Source organism: Diabrotica virgifera, chromosome 5 (assembly GCF_917563875.1).
Source record: "Diabrotica virgifera virgifera chromosome 5, PGI_DIABVI_V3a".
NCBI classification, from domain to species: Eukaryota; Metazoa; Arthropoda; class Insecta; order Coleoptera; family Chrysomelidae; genus Diabrotica; species Diabrotica virgifera.
Window position 1 is genome coordinate 33,540,564 of NC_065447.1, and position 16,560 is coordinate 33,557,123.

Here is a 16,560-nt window from a genome sequence, read left to right on the forward strand (position 1 = left end):
GAACAATGTGTGGACCATATAGAACAATTTGGTGTTGAAGCAAAACTTTTACTTTGGATGTCTGGGTTAGGCCTTTTCTTGGACCAATTATAATATACTACCTCCGTAACTTTGGAACCGTTCATTTTAGAAGGGTTATGAATAGCACCTTTTTTATTTCTAATTTAATGTAGAACAATTTTGTTTAGAAGGTTGTTCATGCTAAACCGCTTAGTTTTAGAAATATTGACGAAAAACCTAAAAAACTACGAATTTTTAAATTTCTCCCCCCTCTCCCCCCAAACCCGACGCTCAAAATGGTGTGACTTTTTTCTGAACATTATGTGGACCATATAGAACAATTTGGTGTTGGAGGATAACTTTCACTTTGGATGTCTGGGTTTGGATCTAACTATACCATACTATATGTGGTACGGGCATTTAATGCGAATGGATGATAAACGAAAGCCAAAACAGGCCTTAACCTATAAAAATCCACAAGGAAGAATTTCCTCTAGCTGTATACCATTAATTACAAGTAAAATTTAATAAAAAAAATTTGTCCTGGTAAAAGGTATATTAGTTTAAAAAGCCCCTATAGGGCTACAAACATAGAAACAAAACGTTTTCGCTCTGTAACAAGAGCATCATCCGTGTTACAAGAACATAGTGAGCCGCCCAAAAATACAAAGGTTGAAACCTTTTAAAAATAGACTAAAAGTCTCATATAAAAATGTAAATATCGTAAAATCCAAAGGATGGATAAAATTCCTATGAATGTGGCTTTAGGGCAACATATGAGTCCCACACGTGGTAAGTGGGTTAATTAATTAGGTCATTATGTTATAGGAGGTGACAGGCAACTTTTTTAGAGGCTTTTTAAACTAACATACCTTTTACCAGGACAAACATTTTTTTATTAAATTTTACTTGCCTTAACACGTTGACGGACAGTGCGTCAAATATATAAGCAAGTGTTGTGGCACTATATGTACTTTGCAAAGTAGAATAGGGAAAAATGCAACGTCTATAGACGTTGTGTCACATTACATCAATGGAAATTAGACGTCTATAGACGTTCTGTCCGTCAACGTGTTAACCTATGTTTCATGAAATAGAAGAAGAAGAGGAAGACCTGCACTGGAATGGTGAGAAGGAAACAGAGGAATAATAAGAGATAGAGCCATAAACGAGAAAGAATGGACCGACCGAAAAAGGTGGAAATCGAAATGCGGGATGAGGCAGAGGCTGCAGGACTCCAGTAGATATAGTTAGAGTAGTACATAATTACAAATTAATTATTTAATAGTAGTTATATTTAATAGTAATTGTACTGAAGATATTTGTTCCATTTTGTTGGATTCCAAAGATCACTTTATTGACTAGATTTTTAGTGTCCCAAAAGTCAAAACTACAGACCCAACAGAGACTCAACAAACAACCAACGAACGGTGTACCACTCTATACCATATTTATATTCGAGACTTCACAAAAATAGACTTTAAATACGTCTAGAGAGGTACCCATATCAAAATTTTCTTGGTATGAGTTAACTTTGTTCCCTGTTTAACTAACCCTTAGTAAAACTGGAAGAGACATGGACAACATAATATTATATTATGTAGTTTATTAAGTTGTGAGGAATAAGAAAATTAAATATACAGGGTGATTGATTAGTGTGAGGAAGCTCAGTATATCTGTTATAGTAAAAATTACAAAAAAAAATTATTGACAAAAATTGTAGGCAGCTTTAAACTCCACATTTTAAAATTAGCTACAATCTTACAGGGTGTTCCATAAGATGGTGGCAGACCAAACTTATGTTTTTTTAAATGGAACACCCTGTATATTATTTTAAATTTGAAATCTGCTTCACTTCCACATAACAACAATGTAAAGTTTTATTATGTTATACGTGGTATTTAAAAAGTTATAACCAATATTACCTGAAAATCGTATCAAGTTTAACTCCCTGTATAATTAAAAAAGAGCATAGGAACATTGATCTATTGCAACCATAGTTTTTTAATAATTATTAAAAATTATAAAACATATTCGTTTTCATAATATTCGTTAAATCAAATACAGGGTAAGTCAAAATGCAAGTACATTATTTTCTTGGTAATTTTAAATATAACACCCTGCATTTTATATCACTATCGAAAAGTACTAATATCGTACTTCAAATTTTATGAAGTACTCCCTATACCTAAAGTTATCAGTTTTCTAGATATTTTTATTTTTCCATCAAAGTATTAATTTGGTAGATATTTTAACGTTAACCCATAATTATTGTGAGTTGGCCATGATTGATTTGTCAGAAACTGACAGTTTGACATTATTGTTTATTAATTCAGTATTGCGGTACACCGTAAATTAGCAACAATCATTATTTAGTAATTCAGTAATTAATTCAATTTAAATTAGCAATAATGAATTTTACTACTGATGAAATGGTAGATATGATCTGGATTTTGGGGGAATGCAATAAAAATTCATTACCATCAGCTAGAATTTATCAAGAACGGTTTCCAGATAGGCGGCAACCTAGACAAGATACATTTGAAAAATTGAAAGATCGATTTAACCGCACTGGTTCAGTGGATTATGAAAAACGTGAACGAACAAAAACTAATGAAACAGAGGAAAACGAAATGAGTGTGTTGATGGCAGTTACAGAAAACCCACACACAAGTAAAAGGAGTATTTCCAATGAACAAGAACTTAGTTACTACTCTGTTCAAAACATTATATCTAAAAGCAAGATGCACCCTTATCATATTCAAAAGCACCAACAATTAAATAATGATGATTTTCAGAAACGAATAGTATTTTGTGAATGGGCTTTAGAAAAAATTAATGAGCAGAGAGATTTTTTTGATTATGTCCTATTTGGTGATGAAGCTACATTCCATCGAAACGGTTCTGTTAATAGGCCTAACTTTCACTACTATTCAACAAGTAATCCATACCACATAGTAACACATAGTCAAACAAGATGGTGTCTAAATGTGTGGGGAGGTATCGTCGGCAACCATGTAGTAGGACCATATTTTTTTGAAGATAATTTAAATGGTGAGATTTATTTAGATCTTATCGTAAATCAGTTACCGATATTATTAGAAGAGGTTCCACTTAATATACGTGAACAAATGTGGTTTCTACATGACGGTGCTTCTGCGCACCACAACGAATTAGTACGTGGTGAACTTAATGATCAGTTTGGTGAAAGATGGATCGGAAGGGATGGACCAGTAAGGTGGCCCCCAAGGTCACCAGAGTTCAATAAAATGGACTCATTTTCTTGGGGTTACGTTAAGAACGAAGTATATAAAATACCTGCAACAACAAGAGATGATATGAAAAATAGAATCCGAATTGTATTTCAAAATATTTCTTTACAAATGCTTAGTAATGTAAGCAACTCTTTCAATGACCGCTTTCAAGTATGCATAGATGTTTTGGGAGGTCATTTTGAACACCTTACTTAAGTAAGATAAGTTAAAATTACTGTTGTTTTTTATTTTTTGTGTTGTTATTTTTTTTTTAATTTTGCGTCGGTTATTTTTTATAAATTTTATTTAAAATAAATTGTTTTCTTTTCTGTGTCGTTATTTCGTTACTGAATTAATAAACAATAATGTCAAACTGTCAGTTTCTGACAAATCAATCATGGCCAACTCACAATAATTATTGGTAAACGTTAAAATATCTACCAAATTAATACTTTGATAGAAAAATAAAAATATCTAGAAAACTGATAACTTTAGGTATAGGGAGTACTTCATAAAATTTGAAGTACGATATTAGTACTTTTCGATAGTGATATAAAATACAGGGTGTTATATTTAAAATTACCAAGAAAATAATGTACTTGCATTTTGACTTACCCTGTATTTGATTTAACGAATACTATGAAAACGAATATTTTTTATAATTTTTAACAATTATTAAAAACTATGGTTGCAATAGATCAATGTTCCTATACTCCTTTTTAATTATACAGGGAGTTAAACTTGATACGATTTTCAGGTAATATTGGCTATAACTTTTTAAATACCCGGTATAACATAATAAAACTTTACATTGTTGTGATGTGGAAGTGAAGCAGATTTCAAATTTAAAATAAAATTCAGGGTGTTCCATTTAAAAAAACAAAAGTTTGGTCTGCCACAATCTTATGGAACACCCTGTAAGATTGTAACTAATTTTAAAATGTGGAGTTTAAAGCTGCCTACAATTTTTGTCAGTAACTTTTTTTGTAATTTTTACTATAACAGATCTACTGAGCTTCCTCACACTAATCAATCACCCTGTATATATAATATAATAATATGTTTGTTTATTTTGTATAACCGGTATTAACATTATATTTTATTATTTCTTAACTGTGGCTAAGCATTGAAGGATAACAATATGATAACACATACAAACAGTATATTACAAAAGAAAACTAATAATTAATATAATAGTGTGGTTTTGTTCGATATGTAAGTACATTACCTTTTTACATGACTCATTCCTTGTTAGTGCATTGCTGGTGAATACATATCACATAATTACCAACGCAAAGTTTTTCATGACTCAGACAATTTCACCGGAAATCAAAAATAGCTCGAACGACTCATTGGTCCAACAAAAATCCAATAGAGACGTCGCGACGCCTTCTTACGCTCCAAGCATGGCGTCATTTATGTCTCACACGACGACGACGTCTCGTTGGCGTCGGCGCTAGCGTCAGTAGGAGGACGTCGGCCTCTACCAATAGTAAACAAACTTGTTGAACCGATGCGACGAGGGGGAGATTGGTGTATGGGGTCTTTTTGCTGTTTTAATTATCATGAAGAGAAGTATCCATACTTACTCAAATGTGGTCTCGAGGTAAACCAAATTACAAAAAACTCGAAGATGTACCACAAGGTTATTTTTTATTGTTAAAAAACATATATAAGGACGCGTTTCGGCTTAACACAAGCCATCATCAGCTTAAATACAGGACAAAAAACAACTGACTGACCTACAATGTAAAAATATCCAACGTTATATATGAGAATAAAGTAGATGGTGACAACGCCCACCTCAGTTTAGGAACTTACCAGAAAAAACAGGAAGGAGGAGGAATCAGTTAGTTTACATTATGAAATATATAGATGTACACATTTCTTCATTAATTATTAGCTATTAATAGCATTTTGTAATTATAGTGTTGTAAAAACCTCAAGAACTTTCACTTGTAGAGGAACCATCATGTGAGCCGGTCAGGTGTAAAGACCTTCCGGTGGAAAGTCAAATTGCTGTCAGTGATGACATAGAGTACTCAACAAAGAAGTGTCATTAATGGTGGTAAACTTGTAACTAGGAGACTGTTCGAACTAAGGAAAGAAAAGAAGAAGATAAACGTCAGAATTAATTTAAGTGAATTGAGCAGAGTAGAAAGGAAACTGAGACTGTATTAAAGTGTGACAAAGATGGAAACGACCAGAGAAAGTCTGTAATAATGTTGAATAGCAATAACTTTTATGTAAGTAACCACTGAGGCGGACGAGACCAAGTAAGGTTGGATAGAAGTAGGCCAGTCATTAAAAAGATTCAATCAGGGTAAAAAAAAAAAACATATTATGGTAGCACCAAATAAATTACAATAAGATAATACTCCAAATTAGGTATCACAGTCAGGAAGAAAAATAAATAAATAATATATATTACAATATCTGTTTAGGTAAAATGGTTTAAAAAAACCGAAATAACACCCTGTACACTCAAAAGTGTTAAACTAAAAGAGTACATAGATTAAATTTATAAGGTTATTTGGTAAGAGTATGGGTGTTAAAACAGTTCTATCACAAGAAGATGCATAAGTGATGGACTACAATAATTAGGTGAAAAAATGTAATATTGTACAAAAAGACCATGAGTGTCTTTGAACATGTTACTTGGGAGTGACACCATGAGAAAAATATGTGAATAAAATTTGTTTATATTGAAATTGATTGATTATTTAACAAAATTGATATGGAAAATAGGTAAGTTAAAAAGATGGGATTCAAATAGCAAAAGAATCTTTAAGACACTAAAGCAGGTCGCAACAAAAACAAAACCCCAACTATCAGACAACCATACAAACAATCCTTAGAGTATATTGAAATAAAAGGAAGGGTTTAACTGGCTGGAAGGAAGAGGTGAATATTGGGATAAATGATAGGATATATCTAGATGTGTGTATTATGAATAGGTATAGTGTAAGAGGTTTTATGAAAAAAGTTCTATAGGAGGAAGCATCCTGCAAGTCCGTTTATTGAAAAGAGAAAAGAGATAGATTATGTTAAAAACAAGAATGAGATAATATTAACTGAGAATGTGGGTAAGTCCAATATCTTGGTGACTGAAAAAACTTAATTAGAACGCTAAATTAAGACAAATATAAGGTTCAGTAGGTAGGAGTTGTTCATTGAGAACATTTAAAGATGAGTTATTGGTAGCTATATGTATTTCGAAGGCTTCTAGTATGTTTAATCTATTGCCTTTATTACAAGAATGAACTATTTGAAAATCAGAGGTAGAAAAATGATGATTAGTAGTTAGAATGTGATTAGCAAAGGCAGAATTAGTGTTAGAGATATCCGTGTCTTTATATTTTTCAATGAATTTCAAATGTTCTGCAAAACGGGTGTCTAGACGTCTCCCACTCTGTCCAATATAAACGGAATTGCAAGAAGAACAGCAAAGCTTGTATACTCCTGATTTGTGGAAAGGTGGAACTGAATCTTTAGAGTTTACTATGGAACTAAGTTTATGATTAGTTTTGAAAGCAATAGGGATGTCATATTTTTTGAAAATTTTTTGAACTTGATAGGAGTGAGGACCTAGAAAATGTAATGAACCATAAAATGAGGAAGTGGTATTAGTCGTTATAGTAGGGTATGTTAAATTCAGCTTATTATGAAGTCTGTGCAAGAGCTTATCAATTAACTGTAGTGGAAAATTGTTATTAACCGCTAATTGTCGAATTATGTTAATTTCTTTATTGAAAGCTGTGTCAGAAAGAGGTAGTTTTAAGGCACGTGTAAAAAAACAGTTGAATGAGGCAAGTTTATGTGAGAATGGATGATTAGAAAGGTAATTGATCAAAGTATCAGTGGTTGTCGGTTTTCTGTAAACTTCAAAAGTAAGGGTTTTGTTGGGTTGGTCCCTGGTAATAAGAAGGTCTAGAAAAGGAAGTGAGAGCTTTTCCTCAAACTCAATGGTGAACTTTATTCTGTCATGTAGGTTATTAAGATAACTAAGAAATTTTAATGCTTCCTCTTTAGTGCCATCCCAAAGAACAAGACAATCATCCACATATCTGAAGTAAAAGACAACATTATCTTTGAAATCAGAATTATGCAGAAAAACTGTTTCTAGATTATTCATAAAAATCTCTGCTAAAAGAGGGGACAGATTACTGCCCATGGATAAGCCTGTATTTTGAGTGAAAAAGCTATCACTAAACTTGAAGAAATTTTGTTCCAAACACAAGCCTAAAAGTGAACAGATATCCAAAGTATTGTGTGTTGGAACATTGTTTGAGAAGAGTAAAGTTCTGACTAATTCTATACATTCAAAAGGTGGAATACTAGGAAATAAATTGGTAACGTCCAGCGAAAGTAAGATACCGTTATCTGGAACTGTAGTGTTCTTTATTTTATTAGCAAGATCTACTGAACTAAGTACTGAATAAGGGTTAGTAAAATTAGTCAGTTTTTTCAAGTTGGAATTTAAAAAGGAAGCTAATTTACTACAAGGTGAGTTTGAAAAGTTAACAACAGGACGGATAGGAATGTTTGGTTTATGTATTTTTGGCAAACCTCTAAGGAGTGGGGTGGTAGGATTCATAGTAGTTAAGCGTAAAGGTGAGCTGTCTAAGGATTGAAGGCATGAGTTATACAGTTTTAAGGATTTCCTTAAATATGAGTGAAATTTAACAGTAGGATCTTGGTTAATTAATTGAAAAGAGGAATCTGATTCTAAAAAAGAGTTAACTTTAGAAACATAATCTGGTTTGTTGAGTATTACTATACAATTACCCTTGTCAGCTTTAGTTATAGTCAAACTCTCACTTTCACAAATCTTTTTTAACTCTTTGAAGTATTTATATTGTCTTTTATGAATAGAAGAGGTTGGAATATAGTTGTGAGAACGATGGATGTTATTTAATGTTGATGAGATGTCAGCTCTTATAACATCTTTGTTGTTGGAAAAGTAAGGAGCTTGAGTATTGCTTAAACTATAATTTAAGTTTTCAATGATGTTGTCTGAATCAATAGCTAAGAGTTTAAGATCATTGTTAAAATTATTTGAATGAAAATTGAAGTTCAGACCTAAGTTCAAAATTTCAGTAATATTATGATCAAAGTTATAAGAACTGAGATTTAAGACTCTTGGATGAAATTTAAAATCTGTAAGAGTAGTAGTGTCTTGGTCTTCAAGGATACCGTTATTGTTACGACCTGAGATGTTCAGGGCAAAATTATTACTATTTTTGAATTTAATAAGGTTGTGAAGTTTACTTTTAAGACTATCAAATTTGCACTTACCAAAATCCTCAACTTCATCCCTAATGTCACTATCCAAGACAACAAATTCAAAGTGTGTAAGAACTTCATTTAAACGAAAATAAAGAAACTTTAAATTAATGTTACAAGTGTTTAAAGTTGAATATAAAGATTTAATTTCCTCCCTTAACCAGATGACCTTGGCTTTCTTAATGGTGTTGAATGAGGTTTTAGTGTTGATATTCGTAAACAAAGAAATAGATTTAGGTGCTACTCGATTCTTCCTACAACTTGACAAAAACCATATCTTAAGGAGAATATGTTTCCTTCTAATTGACTCCTTCCTGTATCTTTGGATACTATTAGTCTTTCTGACATCAAAAACATGAAGAGAAGTATCCATACTTACTCAAATGTGGTCTCGAGGTAAACCAAATTACAAAAAACTCGAAGATGTACCACTAATTTGTACCACTACTTGTAATTTGGTTTACCTCGAGACCACATTTGAGTAAGTATGGATACTTCTCTTCATGTTTTTGATGTCAGAAAGACTAATAGTATCCAAAGATACAGGAAGGAGTCAATTAGAAGGAAACATATTCTCCTTAAGATATGGTTTTTGTCAAGTTGTAGGAAGAATCGAGTAGCACCTAAATCTATTTCTTTGTTTACGAATATCAACACTAAAACCTCATTCAACACCATTAAGAAAGCCAAGGACATCTGGTTAAGGGAGGAAATTAAATCTTTATATTCAACTTTAAACACTTGTAACATTAATTTAAAGTTTCTTTATTTTCGTTTAAATGAAGTTCTTACACACTTTGAATTTGTTGTCTTGGATAGTGACATTAGGGATGAAGTTGAGGATTTTGGTAAGTGCAAATTTGATAGTCTTAAAAGTAAACTTCACAACCTTATTAAATTCAAAAATAGTAATAATTTTGCCCTGAACATCTCAGGTCGTAACAATAACGGTATCCTTGAAGACCAAGACACTACTACTCTTACAGATTTTAAATTTCATCCAAGAGTCTTAAATCTCAGTTCTTATAACTTTGATCATAATATTACTGAAATTTTGAACTTAGGTCTGAACTTCAATTTTCATTCAAATAATTTTAACAATGATCTTAAACTCTTAGCTATTGATTCAGACAACATCATTGAAAACTTAAATTATAGTTTAAGCAATACTCAAGCTCCTTACTTTTCCAACAACAAAGATGTTATAAGAGCTGACATCTCATCAACATTAAATAACATCCATCGTTCTCACAACTATAATCCAACCTCTTCTATTCATAAAAGACAATATAAATACTTCAAAGAGTTAAAAAAGATTTGTGAAAGTGAGAGTTTGACTATAACTAAAGCTGACAAGGGTAATTGTATAGTAATACTCAACAAACCAGATTATGTTTCTAAAGTTAACTCTTTTTTAGAATCAGATTCCTCTTTTCAATTAATTAACCAAGATCCTACTGTTAAATTTCACTCATATTTAAGGAAATCCTTAAAACTGTATAACTCATGCCTTCAATCCTTAGACAGCTCACCTTTACGCTTAACTACTATGAATCCTACCACCCCACTCCTTAGAGGTTTGCCAAAAATACATAAACCAAACATTCCTATCCGTCCTGTTGTTAACTTTTCAAACTCACCTTGTAGTAAATTAGCTTCCTTTTTAAATTCCAACTTGAAAAAACTGACTAATTTTACTAACCCTTATTCAGTACTTAGTTCAGTAGATCTTGCTAATAAAATAAAGAACACTACAGTTCCCGATAACGGTATCTTACTTTCGCTGGACGTTACCAATTTATTTCCTAGTATTCCACCTTTTGAATGTATAGAATTAGTCAGAACTTTACTCTTCTCAAACAATGTTCCAACACACAATACTTTGGATATCTGTTCACTTTTAGGCTTGTGTTTGGAACAAAATTTCTTCAAGTTTAGTGATAGCTTTTTCACTCAAAATACAGGCTTATCCATGGGCAGTAATCTGTCCCCTCTTTTAGCAGAGATTTTTATGAATAATCTAGAAACAGTTTTTCTGCATAATTCTGATTTCAAAGATAATGTTGTCTTTTACTTCAGATATGTGGATGATTGTCTTGTTCTTTGGGATGGCACTAAAGAGGAAGCATTAAAATTTCTTAGTTATCTTAATAACCTACATGACAGAATAAAGTTCACCATTGAGTTTGAGGAAAAGCTCTCACTTCCTTTTCTAGACCTTCTTATTACCAGGGACCAACCCAACAAAACCCTTACTTTTGAAGTTTACAGAAAACCGACAACCACTGATACTTTGATCAATTACCTTTCTAATCATCCATTCTCACATAAACTTGCCTCATTCAACTGTTTTTTTACACGTGCCTTAAAACTACCTCTTTCTGACACAGCTTTCAATAAAGAAATTAACATAATTCGACAATTAGCGGTTAATAACAATTTTCCACTACAGTTATACTATATTCGCTCTCGCGAGATTTTTTTTGAGACATTCGGAATAGGAAACCTACAACACAAAAATTCCTACCTCACACTGTTAACTGCTAAAATCAACTCAAATCAACTTAATCTTTCATTAAAAAAAGAAGAATTATTAGAAATAGTGGGAGTGTCTACTAATCTCATAAAATTTTGTGAAGTTTATTTCTACAAAATATTTTTATTTTGTACAATAAATAATTTTCTCATTTGCTATCAATACATTATAATGGTTTAAATAAATAAATATTGATTGGCGTAAGGTTTATGTTATTTTTATGTCTGTTTACTATTAATAATATTGGATATGAGCAGGTGCGTTGGTTTTGTAGTAATTTCCAGTCACTTCTGACAACTGAATTTTTCAAAAAAGAAATTACTAACGTCAGTGTCAAAAAAAATCTCGCGAGAGCGAATGTAGTATAATTGATAAGCTCTTGCACAGACTTCATAATAAGCTGAATTTAACATACCCTACTATAACGACTAATACCACTTCCTCATTTTATGGTTCATTACATTTTCTAGGTCCTCACTCCTATCAAGTTCAAAAAATTTTCAAAAAATATGACATCCCTATTGCTTTCAAAACTAATCATAAACTTAGTTCCATAGTAAACTCTAAAGATTCAGTTCCACCTTTCCACAAATCAGGAGTATACAAGCTTTGCTGTTCTTCTTGCAATTCCGTTTATATTGGACAGAGTGGGAGACGTCTAGACACCCGTTTTGCAGAACATTTGAAATTCATTGAAAAATATAAAGACACGGATATCTCTAACACTAATTCTGCCTTTGCTAATCACATTCTAACTACTAATCATCATTTTTCTACCTCTGATTTTCAAATAGTTCATTCTTGTAATAAAGGCAATAGATTAAACATACTAGAAGCCTTCGAAATACATATAGCTACCAATAACTCATCTTTAAATGTTCTCAATGAACAACTCCTACCTACTGAACCTTATATTTGTCTTAATTTAGCGTTCTAATTAAGTTTTTTCAGTCACCAAGATATTGGACTTACCCACATTCTCAGTTAATATTATCTCATTCTTGTTTTTAACATAATCTATCTCTTTTCTCTTTTCAATAAACGGACTTGCAGGATGCTTCCTCCTATAGAACTTTTTTCATAAAACCTCTTACACTATACCTATTCATAATACACACATCTAGATATATCCTATCATTTATCCCAATATTCACCTCTTCCTTCCAGCCAGTTAAACCCTTCCTTTTATTTCAATATACTCTAAGGATTGTTTGTATGGTTGTCTGATAGTTGGGGTTTTGTTTTTGTTGCGACCTGCTTTAGTGTCTTAAAGATTCTTTTGCTATTTGAATCCCATCTTTTTAACTTACCTATTTTCCATATCAATTTTGTTAAATAATCAATCAATTTCAATATAAACAAATTTTATTCACATATTTTTCTCATGGTGTCACTCCCAAGTAACATGTTCAAAGACACTCATGGTCTTTTTGTACAATATTACATTTTTTCACCTAATTATTGTAGTCCATCACTTATGCATCTTCTTGTGATAGAACTGTTTTAACACCCATACTCTTACCAAATAACCTTATAAATTTAATCTATGTACTCTTTTAGTTTAACACTTTTGAGTGTACAGGGTGTTATTTCGGTTTTTTTAAACCATTTTACCTAAACAGATATTGTAATATATATTATTTATTTATTTTTCTTCCTGACTGTGATACCTAATTTGGAGTATTATCTTATTGTAATTTATTTGGTGCTACCATAATATGTTTTTTTACCCTGATTGAATCTTTTTAATGACTGGCCTACTTCTATCCAACCTTACTTGGTCTCGTCCGCCTCAGTGGTTACTTACATAAAAGTTATTGCTATTCAACATTATTACAGACTTTCTCTGGTCGTTTCCATCTTTGTCACACTTTAATACAGTCTCAGTTTCCTTTCTACTCTGCTCAATTCACTTAAATTAATTCTGACGTTTATCTTCTTCTTTTCTTTCCTTAGTTCGAACAGTCTCCTAGTTACAAGTTTACCACCATTAATGACACTTCTTTGTTGAGTACTCTATGTCATCACTGACAGCAATTTGACTTTCCACCGGAAGGTCTTTACACCTGACCGGCTCACATGATGGTTCCTCTACAAGTGAAAGTTCTTGAGGTTTTTACAACACTATAATTACAAAATGCTATTAATAGCTAATAATTAATGAAGAAATGTGTACATCTATATATTTCATAATGTAAACTAACTGATTCCTCCTCCTTCCTGTTTTTTCTGGTAAGTTCCTAAACTGAGGTGGGCGTTGTCACCATCTACTTTATTCTCATATATAACGTTGGATATTTTTACATTGTAGGTCAGTCAGTTGTTTTTTGTCCTGTATTTAAGCTGATGATGGCTTGTGTTAAGCCGAAACGCGTCCTTATATATGTTTTTTAACAATAAAAAATAACCTTGTGGTACATCTTCGAGTTTTTTGTAATTTGGTGTTTTAATTATGCTCATTTACCGAAGATTTCCGTAATTTCTTTCGTAAAATATATATTTGATGGTTTTGACCGTTACTTGATGGAAATTCATTTTATTTTATGTAACAATTTTTTAACATCCCATTTATTTACAATCTGTAATAATGATTACAATAGGTAAATTGTTTAAAAATTAAAAGAGACTTGCAGGAGACTGTCCAGTGACAATAACCTATGAAATCATAATTTTAGTACTTAACCAAATTATTTGTGACTCTAATAAATAAAACCCTCTAAATAAAACTATAGATAAAATATTTTTGAAAATTTTAAATTTTAAATTTAAAATCTTGTTGGTAGATCGCTTGGAGTGTGGCGCTTTAGCCGTCTGTTCGCTTGGGGTATCATTAGGTTCTTCGCTAGCCTGTTGGGATGGTTTTGTAGTCGAATTTCGTATTTTTGAGCGTAACTTACAATTTCTTCTTTGAAAGTCTTTATTTGAAGATCACGATTGATGTATTCATTGGGCATGTACCACGGTGCATTTGTGATAATGCGGAAGGTCTTCGATTGGAATCTCTCCAGGATGTCGATATTGGATCTCGACGCAGATCCCCAAAGTTGGATACCATAGCTTCATATTGGCTTAATCACTGCCTTGTATACTAAAATTTTATTTTATAAACTCAGTTGTGACCTTTGTCCTATCAGCCAGTAGGTACATTTTATTGAGTTTCAGACCCAACTGTTTTCTTTTTATGAATATGGGTTTCTTCTACGTTAATCTGCGGTCCAAGTGCATACCTAGACAGGCGCGGATTTAGAAATTCATAATAGGGGGGTCAGATGTACCACAAACATTTTATTGTTCAGATTTAGCCATACGACTCACACTTACTCTAAGGATAAAATTCAGTCATCTCAGATACCTACGGTATCAAAAGAATTGAGCTCTGGTTGACAGAATAAAATAATAAATAATAAAAAAATACTTATAGACTAAAAACAATAGGGGGGTCCATGGACCCGTTGACCCCCTCTGTATCCGCGCCTGTACCTAGATATTTTACATCATCCCTTTATTTTAGTACCTACTTGATTTATTTAGCGTATGGCTTAAGTATATCACAGAATATATTTAGATTTATGCATTATACAATGCATCACAAACAGATGTCCAATTTTTTTATATATTCGATTGACCCTTCGGTTGCCATTACAAAGTCTATAGGGTCGCCTGTGTATGCTCTGCGTGGGCAGTCCTGAACAATGTGACTGATGGTCTGTCTTGCAGCGCCGCAGTCACAAGAAGGCGAGGGGAGTTTACCCCATATGTGGAGGGAGTCGGCGCATCTTCCACAGTTTGTTCGAATTCGATTAAGGGCTGCCCAAATCTTACGGGGACGTTCAAATTCGCCAGGTTTCCCTATGATGTCCGGTAGACTATGGTAATGCGGATCTGTCCTACTTTCCCAATCTTCTCTCCATCGGGTATTTAAGTCAAAGTTGGATTGCTGCAGCGCTTGAGCAGATTGTAGAGGGGGTAACCTGGATCGGAGACGGTTTCCAAGAATATCGGGGATGTCGTTGTGGATTAGAAGCTGGCGACTGTCCATTATTTTGTTATATTCTTTAACCAATGCATGTTCGCGGCGTAGGTTGGGTGGTGCTATATTACTAAGGGTAGGTAGCCACATTGTAGGGGTGAGCTTAATTGTGCCTGTTATCATACGCATAGTACGGTTTAGTTGGGTGTCGACAAGGTGGGTATGCCTGCTATTTAGCCACACTGCAGCACAGTATTCTGCCACCGGATATATCAGGCCAAGAGCAGAGGATCTTAATGTTGATGCTGTGGACCCCCATGTAGTGCCGCAGAGTTTCTGTATTATATTGTTGCGTGTTTTCAATTTTGCTGCTGTTTTCGTCAGGTGTTCTCTGAATGTGAGCGTTCTGTCTAGAGTAACCCCAAGGTATTTCGGGTATTTATTGTGTTTTAACAGCTTGTTATTAAAATACACTCGCAATTCTCTGTTTGCCAATTTGTTGTTTAGATGAAAAGCTGATACTTCAGTTTTTGTAGTACTTGGCTGTAGTCTCCATTTCTTAAGGTATTCGCTGAGGATGGATAAGTCATTCGTGAGAGTGATTTCTGTAGTTTCTAAAGATTGGTGGCTTGTTGCAAGGGTCCAGTCGTCAGCATATCCAAACTTCCGAGATTCGGTTTCAGGCATGTCAGCAATATAGAGGCTGAAAAGTAAAGGGGCAAGGACAGAACCCTGTGGAAGACCATTGTTAAGTTTCATCTGTCTACTCGTCTCCTTTCCCATTATAACCTGGAAGGCTCTGTTGGTCAGCATGTTGTCAATGAGGTTAATTATCTTTCTGCAGGGGATAATGCGGGCCAGTTTATATATTAATCCCTGTCTCCAAACAGTATCATATGCTGCTGTTAGATCTATAAATACTGTTGCTGTCTTTTGTTTCTTTTGAAAACTAGCTTCTATAAAAGTTGTTAATGACAGCACTTGGTCCGTACAGCTTCGATGAGGGCAGAAGCCAGCTTGTTCAATGGGGACATTTTCTAGTATCCTGTGACTAATTCTGTTGAGGAGAAGCTTTTCTAATAGTTTATATACCATGCTGAGTAGAGCTATGGGGCGGTAGTTTTCTGGCTTATCGTTTGATTTGCCCGGTTTCGGAATTGCAATTATCTTTGTTCGCTTAAGTGAGAAAGGAATGTTACCTGACTGAAGTATATCATTAAAGAACATTGCAAGCCACTGTTTCGTGTATGCACCACTGTGTATCAAGAACTCTGGATGGATACCATCAAAGCCAGGTGCTTTACCTGATTTCATTTCTTTCAGCCTACTTGATTATTTAATGAGACGGTTGGGCACGTATCTTTTCGATTAGTGAACGTTATATGTACTGAATTGCTTTCGTTTACTCTAATTTGCCATGTTTGTAACCAGATCTTTATTTTATCGAGATTTGTCTGGAGCAGTTGCGAGGCGATGTACGGGTTTGAGTGAGCTGCAATCATTGCTGTGTCATC

General features: G+C 33.3%; 2 protein-coding genes across 2 annotated transcripts; one reads left to right on the top strand and one right to left on the bottom strand.

The window, feature by feature from the left end:
* Positions 1 to 4,670: 4,670 nt before the first annotated feature.
* Positions 4,671 to 8,913, bottom strand: LOC126885334 (uncharacterized). Its single transcript, XM_050651890.1, has 2 exons — positions 7,564 to 8,913; positions 4,671 to 4,805 (listed from the first exon to the last, which is right to left on the bottom strand). Exons 1-2 carry the CDS (start codon positions 8,911 to 8,913, stop codon positions 4,671 to 4,673), a joined length of 1,485 nt encoding a protein of 494 aa, XP_050507847.1.
* Positions 8,914 to 9,027: 114 nt separating this feature from the next.
* LOC126885335 (uncharacterized) lies at positions 9,028 to 12,641 on the top strand. The gene is made up of 2 exons (XM_050651891.1): positions 9,028 to 10,444; positions 12,637 to 12,641. Exons 1-2 carry the CDS (start codon positions 9,028 to 9,030, stop codon positions 12,639 to 12,641), a joined length of 1,422 nt encoding a protein of 473 aa, XP_050507848.1.
* Positions 12,642 to 16,560: the final 3,919 nt, after the last annotated feature.

Excerpts from the sequence above, each read along its gene's own strand:
- LOC126885334 (XM_050651890.1), bottom strand. The coding sequence starts at position 8,913 with ATGGATACTTCTCTTCATGTTTTTGATGTCAGAAAGACTAATAGTATC. Across the intron at positions 4,806-7,563 it reads CTTTTGAATGTATAGAATTA|CAAAAAGACCCCATACACCA; the intron begins GTCAGAACTTTA and ends TAATTAAAACAG.
- LOC126885335 (XM_050651891.1), top strand. The coding sequence starts at position 9,028 with ATGGATACTTCTCTTCATGTTTTTGATGTCAGAAAGACTAATAGTATC.